This window comes from Mastomys coucha, unplaced genomic scaffold (genome assembly GCF_008632895.1).
Source record: "Mastomys coucha isolate ucsf_1 unplaced genomic scaffold, UCSF_Mcou_1 pScaffold21, whole genome shotgun sequence".
Classification (NCBI taxonomy): Eukaryota; Metazoa; Chordata; class Mammalia; order Rodentia; family Muridae; genus Mastomys; species Mastomys coucha.
In genome coordinates this window covers 97,088,555-97,116,479 of record NW_022196904.1, presented here as the reverse complement: position 1 = coordinate 97,116,479, position 27,925 = coordinate 97,088,555, and the positions used below count along the sequence as shown (strand labels likewise).

Here is a 27,925-nt window from a genome sequence, read left to right as displayed (position 1 = left end):
CTAAGGAAATGTTTTCTTAGAAAGTTGTCTCTTCAGAGCAGCCTTAATCTCATTCCTCCTGAGTCTGTAGATGAGGGAGATCACCACTGCATGGATACAACCTTGTTCTGGTCAATAGGTGGGATTCATCATTGCAAATAAATATGAATGTCCTATAGAACATGATTGGTGTGAGGTGGGAGGTGCAGGTGGAGAAGGCTTTATAGCAGCCCTCAATTAAGTACATCTTCAAGATGGTGATGAGGATATAAAGAGAGAAGATGGATATGACAATCACTATGATTATAACTGAGCCAGCAGAAAATGAGATAACAACTACAGGGACACTGATGTCAGAAGAGGAGAGCTCGATCAAAAGAGCAAATCACAGAAAATTTATTAATTTTATTTGGTTTACAGAAGAGTAAAAAAAAAAAAAAAAAAAAGAAATGTGTTAGCAAGGAAGTATTAAGAAAACCCTGTACATAAGATACTACAACCAATTGGATACAGGCTTGTGTGGATATTTTAGTGGAATAAAGCAGTGGGTTGCAGATTGTCATCAAGTAACCATAAGCCATAGCAGCCAGAAGGAAACATTCAACTGACGCAATGAAATCAGCTAACCTGAGGGAGATACCACATTCAAGGTAGAAGATGGTATTTTTCTCCTCTAGGAAGTTGACAAACATATTGGGTGTGGCAGAAGATGAAATGCCTATGTCAACAGAAGCCAAGTGGCTGAGAAAAAAGTACATGGGGTGATGGAGTTGGGAAGAGACTCTGATGAGAAGGATGGTGGTGAGGTTCCCAGACATGATCACCAGGTAGATGCACAAGATGATGGTGAAGAGGACAACTATATCATCTTGTTAAGCTCAATAAAATAAACTCTGTCACTGCAGTGTGGTTCCATCTTCCAGCAAAGCAATGGGAAGATGTAACTGCAGCCAGATCAAGATAGTGATGGAGGTAGCACAGGGAGGGATTTATAAATAAGTCACTTCATTTCATCTAATACAGAGGTGCAGAGCATTACAAGCTAATACATTATTTAAAAATTGGACCAACAATAGATGTTTTACTCAGGATTTTTACTGTTTGTACATATCTGTCCCATGTCTTCAAATTGTTTATCTAGAAAAGCTAGAAATGTGGTACAAATATTAACTTGCATTTATACTTTTTATAACAAAACATACTTAATTGTCATTAAAGTTAAAGATTTAAAATCATGAGACTTAGCTTGGTGAGATGGCTTGGCAGGTAAAGATTCTTGCCACCAAGTATGACTGCTGACAACCAGAATCTTATTCCTTTAACTCACATTGTGGTAGGAGAGAACTAACTCCTTAATCTTGCCCTTTGACACTCACATTTATGCTATGTTTCCTGTAGCATTCCCAGAAATAAAGAGATAAGTGAGTGTAAGATGAGTTTTTTTTTCAAAATAACAAAGTATTTATTATAATTTTAGCCACCAACAAAATCATAGAAGAAAATTTCCCTACCCTAAGGAAAGAGATGGCTATAAACATACAAGAAGCATACAGAACATCAAATAGATTGGGCCAGAAAAGAAAAATCCTTCCTTTGTTTAATAACTAAAACACTAAAAGAATATTAAGAGCTGCAAGAGAATAAGGTCGAATAATCTATAAAGGCAGACCTATCAAATTTACACTTCTCAATGGAGAATTTCAATGAAACTAACAATTGAAGTGGAAATTTCTGATTTCTTTGGAGACTCAGTTAGGCCATGTTTTGCTGGGGTAGATATTTTGCTAAAGCAGACATGTGAAAGAACATTTTGCTGAAACAGGCATGTGATAGGTGAGGGGGGCGGTTTGTTGAAGCAGACACATGAAATGATAAATGAAGTTTAGAAAGAATATACATACAAGCCCACAAACAGTAGAATGAAGCTATCATATTGGTTCACTTTGCTTTGCTTTACCAATCTTTGCTGATAATGCTCATGTATTGGCTCTCCTTACATTGTATTGCTGGTCTTCCTTTATCAAGACTTTGTAGGGAGTAAGTCACTACATAACTTCTTCTGAAAGTTCCAGCAGGCACTTTTTGCTGCTTCCGCAGACTTGCACTGATCAGGTGGAGCTTGTAATTTATTCTGGATAAAGCTGCCACTGCTTATTCATGTGCAGTGTCTGCCAAGTGGACTAGACTGCTTCTGCTGATTCATATGTGGTCTCTACTAAGAGTAGACGGTACTGACGCTGCTGATTTATTTTTGGCAGTTTGCTATAAACTGACCTACTGATATCCTGACAATGAAGATTGAAAGTGCCCCAAAGAACTATTTCTAAACAGGTCCACTTCCCTCACATCCTAACGAATTTTCTTTTCCACACCTCTGATGGATGGTGAGCTAGAAGGGAAGATAATATATCTAAGAATCATTACTAAAGTAGGTTTTAAAAATATAAGCCTACTAACAATCATTGATCATTAATATCTCTCAGCATAAAAGGACTCAATTTCCCAACCAAAACAAACAAACAAACAAACAAACAAAAACACAGGTTAACAGAATGGATATGTAAACAATGTCCATAATTCTACTGGATTAAAGAAAGACACCTCAGTAATAAAGATAGATATTACCTCAGAGTAAAGAGGTAGAAAAGGCTTTCAAAGCAAATGGACTCAAGAAATTAACTGGAGTAGGAATTATATCTAATACAATAGACTTTCAACCAAAAGTAATCAAAAGAAATAGGGAAGAACACTTCATACATATAAAAGGAAAAAAATCTCCCAAGATGACCTCTCAATTCAGAACATCTATGCCTAGTATGTTAAGACACCACACTCATAAAAGAAAAACTACTGAAGCTTATAGCACACATTGAACCCAGCACATTAATAGTGGGAGACTTCAACATCCAACTATTACCAATGCACAGGTCATCAAAAGAGAAACTAAACAAAGAACCAATGAAACTAACAGAGGTTATTAATCAAAAGGGTCTAACAAATGTCTATAAAAACAATTTATCCAAATACAAAAGAATATTTTTTTTCTCAGAACCTCAAAGAACCTTCTCCAATACTGACCATATATTCAGTCATAAAGCAAGCCTCAACAGACCCAAGAAGTTTGAAATACTCCTTGCATCTTATCAGATCACCATGAATTGAAGCTGGACATCAACAATAATAGAAACAAGAGAAATCCTACAAACTCATAATAAATGAACAACTTTCTAATAAATGACCATTGGGTCAGAGAAGAAATTATGAAAGAAATTAGAAACTAGCTGGAGGTCTGGGACAGAAGAGGATACAAGGAACATAGCTGAAATCCCTATGAGAGGGTGATGCAGATACTGAAATGGCCACCTTTTCTGACTAGGTAGGACTTCCAGAGGAAGGAATGTAACATCAATCCACCCATAAAAATTCCAACCCAAAAGTTGTCTTGCCTGGTGTGCAAGGATAAAGATGTAGCATAGACTGAGAAAATAGCCAGCCAATGACTGCCCCAACTTGAGACGCATCCCATAAGAGAGAGCTGACCCATGATTAATGATACTCTGGCATACTTACAGACAGGAACTTGGCATAACTCTCTTCTGAGAGGATTCATCCAACAGCAAATGGAAGTAGATGTAGAAAGCCACTGCCTAACATCAAACATAGTCCAGGGGAGTCTTATGAAAGAGTAGTAGACAGAAGTGAGCAAGTCTGAAGTATCACGGACACCACAAGAATACTGACAGAGTGAACTAACCTGGGACCATGAGGCCTCACAGAGCGTGGAACACCAATCCAAGAACTTGCAGGATCTGGACTTAAAAACTATATACATTTGTAGCAAATGTGAAGCTTGGTGTTAATATGGGTCCCCTAAGAAATACAGCACGGTCTCAATCTCCATTCAATGTCATAGGGACCCCTCCCCCTCCTGGACTGCCTCTTCAGGCCTCCTTAGGAGAGGATATACTTAGTCTATGCCACAGGATGATGTGGTACACCAAGGAGCTCCCCTTCTCTGAGAACAAGGGGAGGGAACAACCTAGGGAGGGCTTCATAAGGGTGGATCTGGGAAGAGAGGAGGAATGTGTGGCTGTGATTTGAATATAAAGAGAATAAAAATATAAAAATTTTAAAACCTAAAATTTAAAAAGGAAAGAATGTAAAGAATACTTCGATGATGCAGTAACAATCTAATCAGACAGGTGGATAGCAGTGAAGTCTGAAGTTTTATTCTTTTGTAAGAGATTTTCATGAACATTCATAAATTGATGCCATATTTAAGAAGGTACTATAACCTCATTTGTCTTCAAAATCATGGAAGATAAGTTTGTGATCTTAGTTCATTTCTTCTCAGAAACTTACTAAAAAACCTAGAAATGAGATCAAATATACAATGCTAATGATATTGAAACAAAGTTGAGTCTTTTGAGGATGGAGTTTTTCAAAATATTTGTGTGTCAACAAGGAAGGCATCCTATCTAGTGACAGCACTTTGCTTCTGATGTGGTAGGAAGAGACAACCCATGACATTAAGGATGTTTTTTAATTGCCAGGAGATAAATTAAACATTGTCTTATTTTTCCCCTGTCCAACTCCTTGGCTCATTCTTATCTTTTTATATCTGGTTGTTTTAATTCAACTTTTTTTTGCATTTGTCAATGTGACTTATTACTTCTACTTTTCAGTTTGAATGAGGAAATTGTCGTTTGTTATTTTTTCCTCTAATGAATTTTCCTTTAGCCATCAGGGAAATACAAATCCAACTCTGTTGAGATTCTATCATACCCATGTCACAATGAGCAAGATCATTAATGCAAGTGATAACTCATTATGACAAGGATGTAGAATAAGACAATAAGGAAATGCTGTTAGGTGTGGAAAGTTTTACATCTACTATGCAAATCAATATGAAAGTTTCTCAGAAAGATAGGAGTCAGTCTACCTCACGATCCAGCTATAACACTCTTCGGCATATACCCAAATGATGTTTGATCTTACTACAAGGACACTAGCTCAAGCACATTGATTGGTTGATTGCTAATTTATTTATAATAGTCAGAAATTGGAAACAACTTAGATGTTCCTCAAAGAATGGGTAAAAAGAATGTGTCACATTTATATAACAAAGTATTACTCATCTGTTAAAAAGTGACATCATAAAATTTATAGGCAAATAGATGGAATTAGAAGATCTTATCCTGAGTGGGGTAACCCAAACTCAGAGAGAGATCTTGTATTTGCTTATATGTGCATATTAAACATTAAATAATTGCTAAATACACTACAATCCATAGATCTAGAGAGATTACATATATAGTAAGGGGCTAGGGTAGACACATGGACATCCTGGTAGGGAGAATAGAATAGATTTTATGGGTAGACTGGGAGCACTGAGAATTCCATGAGGAAGATCAGGAGGGGAGTGTTTTAGGGAAAGAATACAGGAGAGACAAGTAGAATTGAACAGCATTTGAGGAGTGGTATGGAAGCCTAAGGAAATAGAAACTTCCTAAAATATATAAAACTGAGCCTAGCAAAGTCTTAAAATAATGAGAGAGACACGTTCTAACTGGTCCTCTCTTGTCACCAAAGGAAGCTTCCAGTACCAGGCCTGGGTTACATTCAATGGAGTTATTGGCCAAAGATGTTGTATGGAAATTGGCCAACAACTTTGCCAAGACAATGTAATGAATGATCATGTGTGTTCTTTTAGTTTGTTTATATAGTGGATTATGTTGATGGATTTTCATATCTTGAATAATACCTGTATCCCTAGGATCCAGCCAAGTGATCATGATGGATGATTGTTTTGACATGTTCTTGGATTTGGTTTGTGAGTATCTTATTGAGTATTTTTGCATCAATATTCATAAGGGAAATTGGTCTGATTGTTTTCTAATGAGATACAGACAGGTGGTGAATCTTCATGGAAGCAGATGTTGGGAAGAACTAAGAGGAGTACAGGGAAAAGAAACCATAATAAGAATGTACTATGTGCAATGTGAGGGAAACAACCCTATTTTTCAGTAAGGAAATAATTCACACACTAACAATATAAAATGCAAAATCTTTATGAAAATACATAAACTCATGGGTTAATAATCTTGTCTGCAAATATGACACTCATGGGTTTTTTATAAAATATAAGCCGACATCTCTCGGAACAAGTATTTTTCCAAAGCTGGGTTATCATTTCAACTTAGGGGGTTAAGTAAAAGTATTGATTTTTCTAATTTCTAACTACTAAAAGTACATTTCAAAAGATTCATGGAAGAAGAAGCAAATGGGTTCAGCTTATTTTAGGTCATGCCATCACTGAGCAGGTATTCCCTCATTAAAAAGGAAGGCAGAGTGAGCAAGTCAGGGAAAGCAAAAGCTACTTGATCCCTAGCTCATGGTGTTATTTAGCCCAGTTCTTCAATAAGTGGAGCCTGGTGGTAGGAAGAGCACTGTTTGGAGCAGTATTTGAGACATTGTAGCCTGGCTCCACTTCCTGGTCATGCTTTGTTTATGGATTGTAGATGAAATGTGACCAGTTACCTTTATGTTCCTGTTCTTTGCCTAACTGTACTATTGTCTATGCCTTCCCTGCTTTGATGGACTATCTCTGAATAATTGTTAGCCAAATTAAACCATTTCTTAAAAGAAGAAGAGAAGAAAAGCATTGGCAAATAATATATGAGAGAATCAACTACAAACTTTACCATGCAGTGGACATAGCAGACATCTTTATGGATGAGCACTTTCTTCATTGATCTGTTGTGAAAGAGTTGCGTTGGTAGTATGGACAGGATAAATTTATTTGGAAGCTCTGTGTCCCTCTGAGATGCAATGTATGTTAAAGTAGCACCTTACATGTTTTCAGAGTCCCTCAAGTTTTATTTATAGTTACAAAAATCACATTGCTAGTGAAGTATATGGCATAAATCAAGGTACTGTATCTTGTCCTTCTATAACTAATGCATTCTATTACTGAACAATCATTTTTGAGGCACCAAAGAGATAGCACAATAAGTAAGGCACTTGTCATCAAGCCTGATAACCTGTGTTCAATGCCTAGAACCCATATGCTAGAAGGGAAGAACTGACTCTCCCTATAGACCTCTGACTTTTATCTCTGTGATGTGATGGTTCCCTTAGAAAATAAAGAAATAAATACCACAAGTAGAATTATTTTGATTATAAAGCATTATTTAACATACCACAGCTATGGGGGTTTTCTACAAGGCAAATTTTGTCATAATATTTTATTATCCCCTAACATTACAGAAGGTAATACAGATTATATAGGACTAATTTTGGAATACCTTTTTCTCTTCCATTGATTTACATATCAAATTTTTTTCCTGTGATTACTTCAGATTTTTATACAGAGAAAAAAATCTCTGGTTTTGCTGTTTTAAAATTGTTAACTGTGAATGAGAAGTATAAGAACCTAGTAGTTGCTCAGGCCCATAAAAATTGTATCAGTAATTCTGGTTATCTTTTACATTTATACAAAATTTCCTTCTTACTTTGCACAAAACATGATTGATGACATAGAACCATCATACTCTAAATATATACAGCATTTTATGAGACTTAGTAACTAAATAATATTGAGGCACGTAGTCCATAAATATGGCATACCTCTTTGAAATTAATAAAAAGTTGTTAATTTTCCTTCAATTTTTCAGTATTTTTTTGAGTTTCTTAATTTCATTTTCTAAAAGGTTTTACAACTATTTCTATTTTAACTTTTATTGTTACATAAAACAAAATTATTTTCTTATATGTTAGACATGTTCATATAAGTTAGTATAGGTCAAATATAACTGATATTGGTGTTAAGTGTAGCTATGACAGGGATAGGTCATATTAGCTTATGAAGGCTAGCAAAATCTCCATGGGACAATTGATATTAGAACAAGAAAATTAGAAGCTCTTGTAGGTATGGAAAGTGGATAAAAGGTTGTCTGATAGAAAATAACAAGTGCACTCATCCTTGTATCCTCAAGAAAGAAAAAGCAAGTCAGGTTAATTCAAGGAAAGTTTCGTGGAAGTTCGAAGAGTATCTGAATTCTATTCAGAATGAAATGGAAACTATTAAAAAATTTTAATAGGAGTGGTATGTTATGAAGACATTTTTAACTATCATATGTACTGGACAGAAGACTTGTCTTATAAACCACACATCATAAAATAACTACCAGCCTGTAAAGACATGCCTACTGATGATATAGTCATACAGATATAAGGGGAATAATAAAGTGAACACTTTATGGCTGAATCTAAAATTATCTCCAAAATACAAAATTCACACCTAACAATACTCTCAGGGTCAAAACCTGTGCTAGATAGGCCAAGAGGCCAAGGGAAGAATCTACCATAATTATCCTACTATATATGTGTACTAGTAAACTACTTTCTTATACTTTATCATCATACCAATAGATTAGCACATGTCCCAATCTTCATCAGAGAAGTATTTTGTTAAAGTAGATGGTAATTAACTCAAAAGTCTTCAATGTATAGAGAATTAGAAACTGTGGAAGGTATAGTTCTAAATGAAACAACCATATCACTCCCCTCTCCTCTACAAGCACAGGTATCATTGTCAAAGATTGGGTGAAAAGACTGCAAGAGCCTGAGATTTGCAATGCCTTCAACTTCAATGGTGGAAGACTACAAAGAGATCTTAGGATGACTACAAAGAAACCTTTGTTCAGATAGTACAGCATGGTTATAGATATGAACTCATGTTAGTTGTATCACCCTGTTTAAGCTCAAACTAGACAACATCTCAGCCTGGAAATAGAAGGTGGTCATGAAGTCCAACTCTAGGTAATAAGTAATTGCATTTGCCAGGAGAGCCAATTGTCTTTAATGGGTTTTCCTTTGGTAGAATAGCTATGCTTTGGTGGAAAGGACATGAAGATGGAAGAGGGAGCCCTAGGACTGGAAGGAGGTGAGGAAAGAGGGTGAAAATAATACAGATAAAATTCTAAAAGACAGAGTGCATGGTATTAGTACAGGAACAGACAGATTGATCAATGGAATCATCAAAGACACAGAAATAGACCAACACACATAAGGACACTTGACTTTTAACAAAGAAGGTAAAACTATAGATTGAATAAAGAAATCACCTTCAACAAATGGTGCTGGTCTAACTGGATGTTCGCATGTAGAAGAATGGAAATAGATTCATATTTATCACCCTGCAGATAAGTCAAAATGGATTGAATACCTCAACATGAAACCAGATAAAATAAATCTAATTGAACAGAAAGTGAGGAATAGCCTCAGTATAGGAGAGAACCTCCTGAACAGAATACCAATGACTCAGGCTCTGATCAACAATTGACAAATGGTATCAGGCAGTTTTTATCATTATTGCTCTGTAATACAGCTTGAGATCAGAGATGGCGATTCCTCCAGAATTTCTTTTATTGTTGAGAGTAGTTTTCGCTATCCTGTTTTTTTTTTATTTCAAATGAATTTGCAAATTGTTCTTCCTAACTCTGTGAAGAATTGAGGTGGGATATTGATGGAGATTGCATTGAATCTGTAGATTGCTTTCGGCAAGATGGCCATTTTTCTATATTAAACCTGTCAATCCATGAGCATGGGAGATCTTTCCATCTTCTGAGATCTTTGATTTCTTTCTCCAGATGTCCTTCAACAGAGGAATGGATACAGAAAATGTGGTACATTTACACAGTGGAATACTACTCAGTTATTATAAACAATGAATTCATGACATTCTTAGGCAAATGGATGGAACTAGAAAATATCATTTTGAGTGAGGTAACCCAATTGTAAAAGAAAACACATGATATGAACTCACTGATAAGTGGATACTAGCCCAAAAGCTCCAAATAACCAAGATACAATTCACAGACCTCATGGAGCTCAATAAGAAGGAAGACCAAAGGATGGGTGATTCGGTCCTTCTTAGAAGGAGAACAAAATACTCGCAGTAGCAAATATGGAGATAAAGTATAGAATAGAGACTAAAGGAAAGGCTACCCAGAGACTGTCCCACCTGGGAACTCATGCCATATCCAGTTACCAAACCCAGACACTATTGTGGATGCCAAGAAGTGTATGCTAAAAGGAGCCTGATATGGCTGTCTCCTGAGAGGCCCTGCCAGAGCCTTATAAATACAGAGGCAGATGTTAGCAGCCAACCATTAGACTGAGCACAGGGTTCTTAATAGAAGGTTAGAGAAGGGACAGAAGGAATTGGAGGGTTTTTCAATCCCATAGGAAAAACAACAATATCAACCAACCAGCCCCCACAGACATTAACAAAGGAGTACACATGGCTCCAGGTGCATATGTTGCAAAGGATGGCCTTGTCATGCACCAATGGAAGGAGAGTTTCTTGGTCCTATGAAGGCTCATTGAGGGAGGGGAGGTGGGAGTATGTGGGTAGGTAGAGGAATACCCTTATAAGAGTGGGAGGGATGATGTGATAGGGTGTTTCTGGAAGGGAGGGAAACCAGGAAAGGGGATAATATTTGAAATGTAAATAAAGAAAATATCCAATTAAAAAAAAGTCAGAGCATCAAGTGAGGGATGGTGTTGCCATCCCACAGTTAAAACTCTGACCCATAATTGTTCCTGCCTGAAGGAAATGCAGGGATGGAAATGTAGAAGAGCCTGAGGAAAAGAAGGTCCAGCAACAGACCCAAAGTGGGATCCAGCTCAAGGGGAGGTCCCAAGGCTGAAAGACCAAACTTGCAACTGAAAGAGTTATATGCCGATAGTTGTACCCAACCAATGGACAGAAGTTACTGATCCCTGTGGTTGAATTAGGGAAAAACTGGAAGAAGCTGAGGAGGGCAAACCTGTAGGAAGACCAGCAGTCTCAATTAACCTGGAACCCTGAGATCTCTCAAACACTGGACCATCAACCAGGCAGCATATACCAGCTAATATGAGGCTCCCAACACATATACAGTCGAGGACTGCCAGGTCTGGGTTCAATCAGAGAGGACTCATCTAACTAACTCTCAAGAGATTGAGGACCCCAGGGAATTTAGTGGTCTGGTGGGGTGGGGGTTGGCTGGTGCAGACTTTTTTTGTGGAGACAGGGGGGCTAGGAGGAGGTATGGGATGTGGAACTGTTGGAGGGTGGACAAGAAGGTTATAAAATATGGAGTGTAAAAAAGTAAATAGATAAATGAGGGGGGAATAAATGTTCAATATATATAGTCATCAGGGAAATTCAATCAAAATGAAACTCAGATTTCATATTTTACCCATCAGAATGGCTAATTTCAATAACTCAAGTGACAGCAGATGCTGGTGAGGATGTGGTGCAAGGGGCACATTCCACTATTGTCAGTGGGAGTGGAAACTTAACCAACTGCTTTGCAAATCAATTTGGTGGTTTCTCAGAAATCTGGGAATAGTTCTACCTCAAGACTCAGCTGTCCCATTCCTTGTCATATACACAAAAGATTTTCCTCCATATCACAAGGAGAATTGCTTAATTATCTTCACAACAGCTTTATTCATAATAGCCAGAAACTTGAAACAACCTAGATGTTTCTCAACTAAAGGATTTATAAAGAAAATGTGGTACATTTGAACAATGAACTATTAGTCAGCTATTAATAACAAAGACATCATGAGTTTTACAAACAATTGAGTGGAACTTGAGAATATCACCCTGAGTGAAATAACCCAGAGCCAGAAAGACACATATGGTATGCACTCACTTATAAGTGGACATTAGCCATAAAGTGCTGGATAACCATACCAGAATCCTCAGACTCAAAGAAACTGAGTAATAAGGAGTTCCCAATGGAGGATGCACGAATCTCCCTCAGAAGGGAAACTAAATAGCCATCAAGGGTAGATGGAGAGAGGGAATCCTTAGGAAACATGGTAAGGCCATAAATTAGGATAGTGATTAGGTTTCCAGAGATGGGACAATAGAGAATAAAAATCACTGGGGGAATGGGGCATCTTTGGTGACTAGGTGAAGATCTGGGAATGGAAAACATACCTAGAGTTTTGGTGGATGACCTTACGAGAGGAAGGTAGAGGGACTAAAGTGTCAGGACTTCAAGAGGAGAAAGGAAGCATCATTCCACCGACACTCAACCCCAAATTTGTCTTGCCTACAAGATGTGCAGGGATAAAAGACAGAGCAGAGACTGTGAAAGCACCCAACCAATAGCTTCCTCAACTTGAGGCCCAGCACATGGGAAAGAGCCAACCTCTGACATTATTAATGATACTTTTCTATGTTTGAAGAAAGGAAACCACAACTGCATTCTGAGAGGCTTCATCCAGCAATGGACAGAGTCAAATGCATATTTTCATGGCCAAACATCAGACAGATACTGGGCAGACTTGTGGAAGCATGGTGGATAGAAGTGAGCAAGTTGTGGGTCAAAGAAACCAAAAGAAGACCCAAAAAGTTAATTAACATGGGACCACGATGGCTCCAGATCCTGGACCACCAACCAGAGAGCATGCAGGAGCTGGGCCTAAACACTATACATTTATAGAAAATATGCATCTTGGACTTCATGTAGGTCCCCTAACAAACAGAGAAGCGGCTAACTGTAAAGCTGAATAATGGTCACATTAAATTTACCAATCTGACTTCCAGTTGTAAACTCATTAAATATTTTAAATTCTTCTAAATAAATTCTTGTTCTTTAAGGTAATTTAAAATATTAATTTTATCATCATATAAAATATAAATATTTAGCATATTATTAGTAATTATTTGTTTAGATACAGCAACTCTTTACCCAGTATCACAGTGTTTTCTAACTGTAGTGTATCAGAATGAATTCACATTATTTTCAACAGAGGGCACCGTGTAATACTAAACCTCAAAAGTTAAGAGACTTACCAAGTTTAACCCAGCAATGAGCAGACTGTCATCCCTCACATTTTATACTTACATCCTCATTTGTCTTTAGTGACACCTGTGAGGCTGGCACATTCAGTCCATAAACAAAGCAGGTCTTGTTAGCCTTTTGATGAGTGGTATGCATGTACAGCTTTGAAGGTCATATTGGTTTATGGTCTTAACAATGGATATATAATTAAATAATCTATGAAAACTTAGTTTTTTGCAGTCTTATTCTGGCTAATTTACTAATAAAATACAAAGTGATTCTTTGAAAGTTTGTTTCCCCTGTCTTTCATGATTCCATCTGACTTGTTTCTTTACCATGTTTGTACATACATTTCAAAAACTTGAGTATCTCCATTTACCAACAAAGTATAAATCTTACCTCTTGAAATAAGAATTCATTTCAAAGTAAGAAGTTCAATCTTATTACAATTTTATAGCTGTGAAGCTGTTTCCTACTGCCATTGTTTGTCACTGAGGATAAGTCCCTGGAGAGCCTCCAGATTCCAGTGTGAATTCAAATTATCAGCAATCATGTTTCAGTGAGCACTGAGCAGTTCATTTAACACAAACACAATTAATTTTCAGAAAGTCTGTTAATCTCAAGCAATTGCTTGTTTTCCTCTTTATATGACTTACTGTTGCACTTTCATTAGGTAATTATGGGATATACATGATAACAAATTGTGTTAGGTGAATATTTCTGCAAGTTGATATTTGTTTCAGGTTAGTTCAAGTTAATAGATAGTGAACCAATCATTAAAGTTGACTCTTTTGGATTCTTTCAATATACATCAGCTTCTCTTTTAGTCTTTTAGTGGTTGATGTAACATGCTGTATTAGTTACTTTTGTGAATTTAGGCAAGGATGTGATGTGAAGTTGAATGATAGTTATTTATTTAAAGTGTTCACATTTTTATAGGCAAGAGTTTAAAGCATTATGGTTAAATGAAAAGTAGTAAGTAGAAAGAGGTATGGATAATTTCCAGTAAGAATAAACATTTCATAATTCATACCTCAAAGTGACAGTTGGTATCAGCTTATATGATATAGTATAGGATAGAAAGCAGAGTTGACATAAAGAGTTGCCTTAATTCTTTTGCTAGTCTTAATTCTATTAAGTTAAGAACAACAGTTGATAAATGGAACATCATGAAACTGAAAAGCATCTGTAAGACAAAGGCCACTGTCAATAGTACAAAACAGTAGCCCACAAATTGGTAAAAGATCTTCACTAACCTTACATCCTATAGAGAGCTAATATCCAAATACATAAAAACCTTAAGAAGTTCGACTCCAAAAATACCAAATAACCTAATTAATAAATGGATTACAGTGCTAATCAGAGAATCCTCAACAGAGGAATCTTGAATGGCCTAGAAGCACATAAAGACATGTTCAATATCCATAGTCATCAGAGAAATGCAAATCAAAACAACACTGAGTTTCCACCTTACATCCATCAGAATGACTAAGATCGAAAACTCAGGTCACACAGACACTGAAGGAAAGGCCATCCAGTGATCTGCCCTACTTGAGATCCATCGCATAAGTGGACACCAAACCCTGACACTATTACTATTACTGATGTTATTTTGTGCTTGAAGGCAGGAGCCTAGTATGGTTGTCTTCTAAGAAGATCTATCAGCAGCTGAGACAGATGCAAATATTTATAGGCAACCATTGCAATGAGATCAGGGACTCCTATGGAAGAGTTAGGGGAAAGATTGGAGGAGCTGAAGGGGATGGTAACACCATAGGAAGACCAACAGTGTCAACTAACCTGAACTCTGGGGGTGGGGAGCTCACAGAGAGTAAGCCACCAACCAATGAGCATGCATGAATTGGTCTGTGGCCCCAGGTATGTATGTAGCAGAGGACTGCATTGTTGAGGAAGAAGAAGAAGAAGAAGAAGGAGAAGAAGAAGAAGAAGAAGAAGAAGAAGAAGAAGAAGAAGAAGAAGGAGAAGGAGAAGGAGAAGGAGAAGGAGAAGGAGAAGGAGAAGGAGAAGGAGAAGGAGAAGGAGAAGGAGGAGAAGGAGAAGGAGAAGGAGAAGGAGAAGGAGAAGGAGAAGAAGAAGAAGAAGAAGAAGAAGAAGAAGAAGAAGAAGAAGAAGAAGAAGAAGAAGAAGAAGAAGAAGAAGAAGAAGGAGAAGAGGAAGGAGAAGAAGGAGAAGAGGAAGAAGGAGAAGAGGAAGAAGGAGAAGAAGAAGAAGAGAAAGAAAGAAATAGAAAGAAAGATACAGAGAAAGAAAGAAAGAAAGAGAAAGATACAGAGAAAGAGACAAAGAAAGAAAGAAGGAAACAAATAAACAAACATAAACACCAATCAGCCACAAAACTTTTGACTTACAATCTTTCTTACCTACAAAATATGCTAGGGCAATTATGGAACAGAACTTGTGGTAGTAGCCAACCAATCTCTGATTTGACATAAGGCTCACTCCATGAAAAGAAACCCGTATCTTACAGTTCTTAGGTATCCATGAACTAACTAGGGGGTAGACATCTCAGAGGCCAACTACTACTACTGTTCTAAAAAGATATCAATAAAATAACTCCTAAAATATTCTGCTACATTCATAGATCAGTGCCATATTCAGTCTTCACCAGAGAAGCTTTCTCTGGTAGCAGAAGGGAAGAGATGCAGAGAACCACAGCCAAAACATATTCACAGAGAGAGTAAATTAGGGGGCTCACCCAAATCCTCTTACTCAGAACTCAGGAAAAACTATAGAAGGGGAGGCAGAAAGACTATAAGAGCCAGAGATAATGTAGAACACCAAGAGAACAAAGCCCTCTGAATCAACTAAGCAAGGTACAAATGAACTCAGACATCCAAGAGAGATCTAGATGTTCTTAATCTGAAGAGACTGAGTCAATATGCACAGAGACATTATGGGTCTACACCAGGTCCTCTGCAAATATCATAGCTTTTAGGTTAGTATTTTATGGGAATCCTGACTATGAGAACAAGTAGAATTCTTGTGGCTGATCTGGGGCTCTTCCTTCTGTTAGTTTTCTGTGTTTAACTTTGATATGATTCTTTTCACTTTACCCTGTATATTTTATTTTGTCATGTTAGGTGGTTATCTCTTACAAACCTGCTCTTTTCCAATAAGAGGAAGAAAGAGTAGAACTGGAGGGGAAGGGAGGTAAGAAGGAACTGGCAAGCGTTACATGAGGGTAAACTATTATAAAGCTAAACTATTATAATGTATTGTAAGGTGAATGAATTTATTTTTAATAGAAGGAAACACTTTAAAAAAATAAAATTTAATATACAGCAGAAAGTAATTAATGGGTGTTTTTTAGTTAGGGTTTTACTGCTGTGAACCGACACCATAGCCAAGGCAACTCTTATAAGGGCACGATTTAATTGGGGCTGGCTTATAGGTTCAGTGGTTCAATCCATTATCACCAAAGCAGAAGCATGGCAGCATTCAGGCAAGCATGGTGCCTGAGGAAGTGAGAGTTCTATATCTTCATCTGAAGATCTCTAGGAGAAGACTGGCTTCTAGGCAACTAGGAGGAGGCTCTTAAAACCCGTGCCCACAATGACACATTTTCTCCAACAATGCCATACCTACTGCAATAAAGCCACACTTCCTAATGTTATTTCCTGCACCAACTATATTCAATAGACCCCAGGAAGCTAGTAGATATCATGGATTTATATGTAATTTATCTGTAATTTTCAAAATCCTGGTGGATTTTCAGTAGAAATTTTAAAAACAAGATAGGTACTCAAGATCTTATATGCGATATGTCACATTCTTATAAACATAGCCTTACTTTACATTGGCAATTTGTTGTTATTTGTCTTTATTGTTGAGGCATAGACAATGGCAGATAATGGTTTTCCTTTTTTCTTCATATAGAAATTTTATGATTTTTTTATATTAGAATTGTGTTGACTGATGTGTTAATAATTAAGTTAATACCTTGTTCATATTCACTTGTTTTGTGATGATTCATGATGTTATTATATAGGTCATCTTATTCAAACAAGACACTAAGAGGTTGCTTTTTAAAAGTAGAGTATTGGTGGTATTCTATCATATATGTCAGTTGTCTAGGGTTCCATAGATTGTCAGTGACAAAGCAGGCACCTGATCTCAGGCAAGTTGCCTGTTAGTGGTTCAGTGTCTGAGAGATATCAGGAGTCTAGGTTAGTTGAAACTGCAGGTCTTCCTATGGGGTCACCCTCTTGTACAACTTCTTCCAGCCTTTCTCTAACTCAACTACAGGGGTCCTCAGCTGCAGTCCATTGGCTGAGTATAAGTATCTGCATCTGTTTCAATCAGCTGCTTGTTGGACCTCTCAGAGGGCAACTATGCTAGGCTCCCCTCTCTGTCCCCATTTCTCCTCATAGGTTGCATTATGTGTATGTTATTATCTCCTTTTGAGTTTGTTGTGAGATGAGTAATATCTTGTTTTTTCTTTGGTATAGGTACCTTCCTTATGTTGGAGTTTTCCTTCTAGAATCCTCTGTAGCGTTGGATTGGTAGATGGATATTGTTTACATTTTATTTTGTCCTGCAATATTTTGGGTTCTCCACCAATGATGAGTGAGAGTTTTGCCAGGTATAGTAGCCTAGGCTGGAATTTCTGTTCTATTAGGTTTTCTAAGACCTCTGTTCACGTTCTTCTGGCTTTTGAGTCTGTGTTGAGAATTTTGGTGTAATTCTAGTAAGTCTGACCTTATATGTTTTTTTTTTCCAATTTCCCTTACAACTTTTAACATTCCTTTTTTTCTGTGCATTTAGTGTTTTGATTATCATGTGATGAGGGTTTTTTATTTTCTGGTCCAATCTATTTGGTGTTCTATAGGTCTCTTGTATATTTATGGCCATTTCTTTCTTTGGGCCAGGGAAGTTTTTTCTATGATTTTGTTTAAGACTTTTTTGGGTCCTTTTGAGCTGGGCATCTCAGCTCTTTCCTATTCCTATTATTCTTAAATTTGGTCTTTTCATTGTGACCTGGATGTCCTGGATGTTTTGTGTTTAGAGCTTTTTATGTTTTGAATTTTCTTTGACTGTTGTGTCTATATTTTCTAAGGTATCTTTATTCCTGAGATTCTCTCTTCTATCTCTTGTATTCTGTTGTTGATGCTTGTATTTGTAGTTCCTGACCTCTTTCCTGGGGTTTCCATTTCCAGGGTTATCTCCATTTGTGTTTTCTTTATTGGTTCTACTTCCATATTTAGGTCTTGGACCATTTCGTTCAATTCCTTCATCTGTTTGGTTTTGTTTTCCTATATATATATTTTTAAGAAATTTATGTTTCCTCTTTAAGGGCTTCTACCCATTTACCTGTGTTTTCCTGTATTTTTTTAAGTGAATTATTTAAAACCTCCTTTAAGGATTTATTATTTTCATGAGATAGGATTTTAGGTCATCATTCTGGTTTTCAGGTGCATTGGTGTTTCCAGGACTTACTGTGGTAGAACTGGGTTCTGATGATGTCATAGTATATTGACTTCTGTTGCTTAAGGTCTCACGCTTGCCTCTTGCCATCTGGTTATGTCTGATGTTAGCTGGCCTGGGCATCTTTGTCTGTAGTCAGCCTCTAGTGTCCCTAGGTTGCCACAGGTATCCTGGGATGCCTATGACCCTGGTTGTAGCAGACCTTTTGGGATGCCTTCAGACTGTGTTGTCTTCAGAGCAGCAGTCAAGCTCAACTGTTTCCTTGCATGCAGCAAAACTCCTGGGAAGCCTTCAGACTGTTTCATCTTCATAGAAGCAGTCAAGCTGATGATCTGTCCCAGGAGAAGGTGCAGGCTAGAAGGAGCAGTGAAGTTTGGGTATAGGTGGGTGGTTCCAGAGTATACTCTGTTCCTTGTGGTTCCTAGCTGATGAGGTTGTTTGGGAGGGTCTCTTACCTGTTGCCCTGCCCGCTTCTGATATCCTAGGGTCTTCAAAGGAGCAGACATGCTGATAATCTGTCTTGGCAGAAGTTGCAGACTGGAGTAAACAAAACTTTTAAGGCTCAGAAATCTCGAGAAACAAGATCTATGAGGCCCTTCTTCAAGGTTATATACAGGCAGTAATATTTGCATTGGTTAGGAGAGTGCCTGGCTAAATGATGTGCAGGCTGTGTGGGGAGCAACAGGGGTTGAGCTTTCATGAATCATCATGTATGGTGGGGTGGGCTATTGAGTGATACAGCTTTGGTTCATCCATTCTCTTGTAATCAACTTCTCACCCATACTCATGTGAGTAAACACAATAAATTCACTGAGTGACAGTGATAGAGTTGTTTCTTTGATCTTTTGTCAGTATATTATTTGGGATGAATAGATATGATTCTCCATAAAGCCATACAACACTTTTTGTGTGACTGCTATAATATTGCTGTATTTCCCATTAATCAATTAGAGCAACCCTATCCCTCATCAGTGAAGCTACTTGGGCAAAATATGGAGACTATTACAAAATTCCACAACTGGCCAAAATTCAGAGAATAACTGGCCATCCCCAACTAATATTCATTCCAATTTAATTCACATATAAATCAATCCCTACAACTAAGACTGAAGAAACATATAGAAGAAGGTACAATAAGAATGGAAGAGCCAGAAAATATCAGGATTCCTGGTCCTAGATACTATCTTCTAGATGTGACTAAGGGAAATGGCTCTGATGTAATCTCAACAAGATGAGCCTAAACAGTAACTGTACAATAACAACAGTTGACATGCTAGCATAAAAGGGGCAAATTTCAGAAGTGCCTACCCCTAGTTGAAGAACTTTAGGCAATCAATGGGAGTGGAAAGAGGAGAATCAGTCCTTTCCGGGGGTAAGCTGGTAATAGATCATAGAGTGAACATCATTGAGTACATGTACATAGCAGAAAAATAAATGGAATGATGCTACAGAGAAAGAAAGAGTTTGTAAAACAATAATTAAGTCAGAAGTTCTAAATTTGAGAGAATTAGGAATAAATGGAATTCTGGAGGATATGGGGTATAAGTAGTGTAAATAGTATACTTATGTGTGAAACTATCAAAATTAAATTAAAAAATAGTTTGTCTAGAGGTGGAACACTGTGAGATTCTCACTTCCATATTTGCATGACTATTGATGTGTTCATTGTTTAGGTCTTACCTCGACAGCCATATTTCTGATTTGATATTATGGTTCTAGTTCCCTGTCTTTGACATAGTCGCAAAGATGACTTCTTCTTTGATTCTTAGAGTATTTCAACCTTTTCTTTCAAGATGTTCACTTATGTGCATATCTTATGTACAGGACTTGTGCTATAGATCTATCCACTGAGCTAGGCTCCCAAAAACTATGTGGTTTCTGTATTACATTCAATGTGGCTTTTTTGTAACAGTCTCCTTTTGCTACAAGGGGAAATTTCTTGGGTGTTCAATAAGAGCTTCACCCATCAGTTGATGCAAAGATAAGCTTTAAAATGTTGTTATGTATTGTGCTAATCTATTAGTTGCTGCAGGAGGCTCTCCTCTGAGATACAAAACCTCACTAGTGCTTTGTAGTTGGTTAAATTTCTAATATCTGGCATGATTTCTCTCCAGTTGATTTCTCCAAACAGTTACAAGGCTGCTTGTAGAGGGAAAAATATTGTCTCCCAAGGGTCAGCCCCTAATTTGTCATTCAAAACAAAATGGTCACAATTAAAACCATATACACAGAAGCAACACTAAGTGAACTCCACAGTTTATATTTGCATATTATGTATTTAAATATATCTATAACAAAAATCAAAGAGAAACAGACTATCAGTTTGAAAGAGAGTAAAATGGCATGGAAGAGGTTGGAGTGAGTAAAGAGATGGAAAGAAGTGATGTAATTTTACATTAATTAAAATAAAAATATAATTGGAAATGTGACATAAAACACAAAATTAAGGATAAATGAGAGATGTGAGTGCAGTTTCTACATTCATCTCAACTGTAGCTGTCAGGAAAGTATGAAACTTGACTTGCTTCTCTTACTAATACGACCTCAAATCAAAGGGATTTTGCTTAATGAGAATCAGCCTTGATTTCAATAGCATGATGATAAACCCAGTGTTGGTGCTGGGATAGTATGGTATCTGGGGCTCCTGAATGAGGTGTTAATGTAATCTGGAGGATGTTTATTCAACACTACTTGCCATGTTCTCTGTTTAATATATTCATTTTTTCTCTAGTAGCCTCTCCATTAAAGTTAGCATTTTCTAAGAGGTCCACCTCCTTTAACCTATCTATAGTATTCACTCAGTTTTCTAATAATCAACAATATATTTTTGAAAGGAGTGGATGAATGAATAATTTTCTCATGAACACTTATTAGTGGTGAATCATCCAAACTATACATTCTAGCATCCAATATGGCCTCAGTCATAATCTTAACTTAATTCTGACCTGACCCTTGAATACATTTAGAAAAGTAGTTTAAACTCAACCTCGTCTAACTCTCATCTGCAAAAGGAATAACTGTGTGCATGCACGTGTGTGTGTGCACATGTGTATATGCATGTGTGTGTACATGTGTGTGTGAATATTTCACAAAAATATGCTGAGATAATGAATGACCTGTCCATTCTTGCTTGGCATGCATAAAATTCTGTGCTAAGACTCCAATATTGCATAAACTGAGTATTCCATACTTGTAAATTAAATACTTTAGAAATAGAGTCAGGAGAATCAGAGATTCAAGGTCTTGCTTAGCTGCCTAGCAAATTCAAAGTCAATCTGTATTACATGAGACAATCTTAAAAACGGAGAAATAATTTACATCAACCATTGAATACATAGCTTAGCAAAGGTATCTTTTACTGCTATTTGTGTATATTTTGTGAGTTGAGTGTTTACACATTATGTGTGCATGTGTTCATGTGAGTTCAGATGCATGCCATGGTATGTACACATAGGTCAGAATACAATGTCACTGTATTTCCTGATCATCTACCATTTATATTTTTAATATAGGCTCTTTTTGCCATTCACTTCTCTGTCATCCAGTTTAGGAGCAAGGATCTTCCAGTGGTAATCCTGTCTTTGTTTCTTATCTGCCAGCAGGGACCAGAAAAACTTTGAATGAAAGTGGATTGTTGCCCAGTGGTCAACCACTTTTACCTGTGTGATATCAAAGATACAGTGGAGAACGTAATATAATTAAGGTTAGATTGAGTATTGAGCTGAGTTATCAGTTTGGGCATCACTGTTTTTTCTATCTTTCCTTATAAAACATAAGCTGAGACCAGTTGTCAAATATTAAGTGAAATATGAATTATGAAATGTTGTTACCTGGAAATCATCATTACTTATTTCTACTCATTATCTTTTAAAGTAACAATGACATTTTAGACTCTTGTCTATAAAATGGTATCTATCTTAAGTAATTATTCAACTTTGCATCTTATTCATCTTTATATTCAACAAACACCTAAAAGAGTATGTTAAATCAACAACTAAAATACTAAAATAAAATTGTGTACATGAATGAAAAGAACAAAAAGATTCTGTTTTTTATAACTGTTTAATATCTTCTAACTTGAGCTAACTTGGATCAAATATCAACTTGAATGCTTACTGAAGAATCTAAGAAGTTCGGTTGTTATCATGTACCTCTCATAATGATCAAGTGAAAGCATACCAACCCCCCATAAAGAGGAAAATTAATTGTGTTTGTATGAAATGAACTTCTCAGTACTTGGAATGAGTTAATGATTCCTAATGATTTGAATTCACAATGGAATCCAGAGCCTCTGCAGGGACTTATCCTCAGTGCCAGAATGAGACAGCTTTGTAGCTATAAAGTCATAACAACCTTGAACTTCGTACATTGAAATAAACTGTTATTTCAAGAGGTAAGATTTTGACTTTGTTGCTAAATAAATATACTTCATTCTTTGAAAACATAGGGTATTTATAAACTATGGTAGAGAATTAAGTCAGATGGAATCAAGAAATTGTGCAGCAGAAGGGAACTAAACATTTAAGGAATCAAACTATATTTCCATTGGCACGTTATTCTGAATAATCAGGCAAAAAATCTAAGTTGTCAAAGATTCCTTATTTATCCTTCTGCTGGTAGTACCACAAACCAACACAACTTTCAAAGGTGTACACACATAGTAGTCACCCAAAACTAATAAGTACAGTCACCTTGAGATGCTTGGGAGGCTCACTGCTAAGGAATAGCCTATGTAAAACCTGTTTTGCTTATGGATTGAATGTTTCAGGATCACAGTCACCACTACAGACAAATGAAGATTTAAATATAAAATGTGATGAGTCAGGCTCAATCTCCTTCTTGCTGGAGGAATTTTCATAAACCTATTAACTTGTTAGTTTGAAAATATATTGAACAGTATGGGCTGTTGAAAAATGTGTGAGTTTATTCCATCACACTCCAGTGAGAAAGCATTCTACCACTAGGAAATGATCTGGTGTGTTTAATGAAAAAATTATAATGCTCTAAATATTTTTCATAATTTATACTACAAATTTAATATATCATATTATTTTAGAGAACAGTGATGTCTTTAGAATCATTTAAAATATTTAATGAGCTTACAACAGGAAATTCTGTATGTAATTTTAGTGTGTACTTTTTCTATTTCCCAGATCTGACAAGAAGATTTATATTCTTTTAAAATTTTGATCAAAATAAAGTAAAATTACTTAAATTATATAGTTTACCAATTATTAAATTAAATCAACAAGAAGCTTAACATTCCATGAAAAAAACAATTGATAGCCATAAAATATTTTAAACCCATATAAATAATTTAGAATGGATTCAGTTAAACTCAGCAATTACTGAACACTTCATTATATAATTTAATAATTGGAAATTTTTATACATATGATAACTGCTTATTTTTCATAAGCTTCACACTTTGGAACATACTTTTGAATTTATAGGTATACTTTATTATATACATAAATGTAAATTAAAGAATATTATTTGAAGGAAATATCCAGCATTTTATTATGAAATTTATTAAAGAATCCATATATATATGGAGAGAGTCCAGTGTAATAACTTAATTATATATTTTGAATGACATATTTCTTTGTGATTACTTCTATTTATATAATAATGGAAAGGCAGCCTCATAGTCATAAATTCCATTCCTGTATGTCTCTATCACAGCCTTGATCTGGCAGCACCTATACTATTCCATGGCTTTCCTGAAGGATGGGAACCACACTGCAGTGACAGAGTTCATTTTATTGGGATTGACAGATGACCCAGTCCTCAGAGTTGTCCTCTTCATCATCATCCTGTGCATCTACCTGGTGACTGTGTCTGGGAACCTCAGCACCATCCTTCTGATCAGAGTCTCTTCCCAGCTCCATCACCCCATGTACTTTTTTCTTAGCCACTTAGCTTCTGTTGACATAGGCTATTCATCTTCTGTCACACCCAATATGCTTTACAACTTCCTGGTGGAGAAAAATACCATCTCTTATCTTGGGTGTGCCATCCAGCTCAGCTTAGCTGCTTTTTGTGGTACAGTTGAATGCTTCCTTCTGGCCACCATGGCTTATGATCGCTTTATGGCAATCTGCAACCCACTGCTTTATTCAACTAAAATGTCCACACAAGTCTGTATCCACTTGATTGTAGGATCTTATATAGGGGGTTTTCTTAATGCCTCCTCCTTCACCTTATTCTTCTTTTCTTTTCTCTTCTGTGGACCAAATAGAATCAATCACTTTTACTGTGATTTTGCTCCTTTGGTGGAACTCTCTTGTTCTGATGTCATTGTCTCTGAAGTTGTAACGTCATTTTTTTCTGGCTCAGTTACTATGATGACAGTGCTTGTCATAGCCATTTCCTACACCTACATCCTCATCACCATTCTGAAGATGCGTTCTGTTGAGGGCCGCCACAAGGCCTTTTCCACCTGCACTTCCCACCTCACTGCAGTCACTCTGTTCTATGGGACCATCACATTCATTTATGTTATGCCCAAGTCCAGATACTCTACAGACCAGAACAAGGTGGTGTCTGTGTTCTATATGGTAGTGATCCCCATGTTGAACCCACTTATCTACAGCCTCAGGAGTAATGAAATTAAGGATGCTCTAAAGAAACATCTTGGTAAGAAAATATTTTCTTAAGATGTCTGCCAATCCATTACTTTGTCTCACATTGTATAGCAGTGATATACAATATGAATAGTATTAAAAGACAAGTGGGAATTTTTGGTTGAAATACATGTTTTGGCATATATTTAAAAAATGGAAGTTTGGTAGTAATATACAGAGTAAGTATTAGTACATTGTAAAGTAAGTTATATGTTCATAGTAATTTATATTTAATAAATATCATGTTTAACTAAAAATTTTCTATACAAAATTATATGATAATATCATTTTTAGTTGTAGCCATACTTTAAAGTAGTTTTATGATGTGTAGAAACTATTGACTGTATGTTTTTTAACACCTAGTCTATTTTAAATAATAACTACCCTTAAGTGTATAGTATATAAGCAGAAACTAGTACATTAAATGATAAAATTACAAAGATCAGACAATAAAATTGTTGGAGCTTTTGTGGTAGGGTCATCTATTTGAATGGGTCTTTCACATTCATAAATACTAGATTCAACCCTCTGCCTGGATCACCTTCTAGTACCCTGATCCCAAAACTGGCTGCTTGTGGGAAGGGTGTCCCATGTGAGGGCAATGAAATGCTACAGAAGAATGTGGTACCCTAGGAAACATTTTGTTTTTAATTATGATAGTGGAATCCATAGCCTGGTATAGTCTATATGTTCTACCTAAAAGCCATATTCAGTTTCTACCAAGAGTCCTTATTAATCTCTCTATGATAATGAATATTATTTTTATTTATATTTTTCTCCTAACTTATTTCCTTACTTTTGGAAAACTCACCATTGAATCAGCTCACTGATTTAGGAGAATAAATGTATTTCTCTTTCCCCATTCTGTGCTTCTACTTTTTTTTCAGAAAGTTTATAGAATTGAGACCAATATTGATTTACTATTCATTGTCCATGACTCTATTTCATGTGAATTCCTTCATGATAAATTGTTCCAATAAGATAGCTAATTTAAGGTATCTTCTTGACACAATGCAGTGCTCAGATGTTTAATCCAATAGCAATGCAAGTAAGCTTTGAATAATATGGACTGGTAATTAGCAGCTGTTACTCATTAAACATGGCAAAGTATCTCTCAGTGTGAATATTTTGGGGGGATCAGCTAAAGGCTTTGAGAATTAGGGCCTCTGAAAGGAGAATCTTCTTTCCTCTAGCATGCTTTTGGACTCCAAACTATAGCATCTACTCCTGCTAATATGTTCACATTGTTCACTTACCCAGTGGATTTTAAACTGACCAGTCATGCAATGTGAACATATTCCATATGGGATATCCATGTGAAATATATATGGAATATGTACATATGTATGTATGTATGTATGTATGTATGTATGCATGTATGTATGTGTATTAGTTAGGGTTTTCTAGAGTCACAGAACTTGTGGGTAGTATTTATATGGTAAAGTAATTTGTTGATGACTTACAGTCTATAGTCCTACACCCCATAATGGTGAGCAGCAGATGTGAATGGAAGTCCAAGGATCTAGCAGTTGCTAAGTCCCACAGGCAAGCAGGCAAAGAAGAGTGAACCTTCCTTCTTCCACTATTCTTATGTAGGCCTCCAGCAGAAAGTATGTCCCAGATTAAAAGTGTGTACCACCACTCCTGGATATCGGACTTGCTTGGACCAGGCTGACCTTGAACTCAGAGATTTCCTTGCCTCAGTCTCCAGAGATTAAAGGAATGTAGTAGTTCACTGCTGCAGGCTGGCTGATCTGGGCCTCCCTAAACCCGAGGGAGAAACGGGGTCCAAGTCAGGTCGACAAGGCGTAGGCAAAGAAATGATGGCAGAGATGACACATGAAGTACAGGATCTGAATGTATTTCTTAAAAATGACATCAGACTTTTAAAGTTATTGCAAAAGAGAGATGGTAAATCTGGCAGCTCAGCAGTTAAGGTGCATCTGAGGCCATCTAAAACAAACTGGGTCTAAAGCAGCAGCTATCTCCTCTGGACTGGTGCTGCATCCCCCAGGGCCCAAGCGCTCTGGGCCCTGGGAACTGCAGACTGCATGAATCTGAGTCCTAATCTATCTAAGTTCTGGTTCTAGTCAGAGAGCCAGTTCGAGTGCGAGTACCCAAGTGCGAGTCCTCGTGCAAGTTCTAGTACGAGTCCTCCTATGTGTCCATCCATACAAAATGAAAAGCAGGCTTATATGGTATACAGAAAGCAGGGCAGATGACAAGAGTCACATAGGCAGGTGGGGGTTACAGCAAGGGTCACAAGACTGAGGTTACATAGGCAAGTGACCACCACACCAAGGTCGGTAGGATCAGGTGTGAAGCAGGTGGAAGAACAGTGGAGCCCTTCCTGCTAGGGCTATATTGGTATTCTTATGCTAATTCTCTGGTTCTGCTGGAGACAAGGACTAGGAGGTTCTGATCTAGCATTTCCTGCTAATTCTCTGGGTCCTGCTGGAGGCAAGCAGTGGAGAGTTCTGACCTAATACTACTAGCTAATGTCCTTGAGTGGAAGCCCTTCATTACTCTCTAGTATGTAAAACAGTTCTGAACTATTGTGAACTATCTATTGTAGGACTACCCTAAGGAATGTGCTTGACCTCTGTTGCTAGCTCTGGCAAGGCAGATTCCTAGAGAGTAATTCCAAGTTAAGGACAGCTTGGTATTAAATTAGGATAGGTTGGAAACATTGTGCTGGCCAGGAAACAATGCCCAATCTTAGCCATTTACAAATCATTTTTTGGGGTACCTTTATGCCTAAATAAGAGGTCATGTTGACGATTGGAAAGACTAATCTGGGACATGTTTGAGTTAGGAGATGCCAGCAACTGTCTGTTTACCCAGGAGGCCCAAGCTCCTTTTTGGGGTCATAATGCCTCTCATCCTTGATCAGGCTTTTACCCCCGATATTGTAGATGTGACTGGTGTAGACAAGTGACTGTGGCACTTCACCTGAGACTAAGATTTTCGCGGCCACTAGGCCTCAAGATCTTCGTCACAGGTAAGCCTTCCAATTCTGGATTG

General features: G+C 36.9%; 1 protein-coding gene and 1 pseudogene across 1 annotated transcript; one reads left to right on the top strand and one right to left on the bottom strand.

The window, feature by feature from the left end:
• On the bottom strand, positions 1-18,781 carry LOC116101343 (annotated as a pseudogene).
• A 5,205-nt stretch (positions 18,782-23,986) lies between these two features.
• Positions 23,987-24,934, top strand: LOC116100833 (olfactory receptor 493). Its single transcript, XM_031384559.1, has one exon. It carries the CDS (start codon positions 23,990-23,992, stop codon positions 24,932-24,934), a length of 945 nt encoding a protein of 314 aa, XP_031240419.1. The 5' UTR covers positions 23,987-23,989.
• The last annotated feature ends 2,991 nt before the right edge of the window (positions 24,935-27,925 follow it).

Excerpts from the sequence above, each read along its gene's own strand:
- LOC116100833 (XM_031384559.1), top strand. The coding sequence starts at position 23,990 with ATGGCTTTCCTGAAGGATGGGAACCACACTGCAGTGACAGAGTTCATT.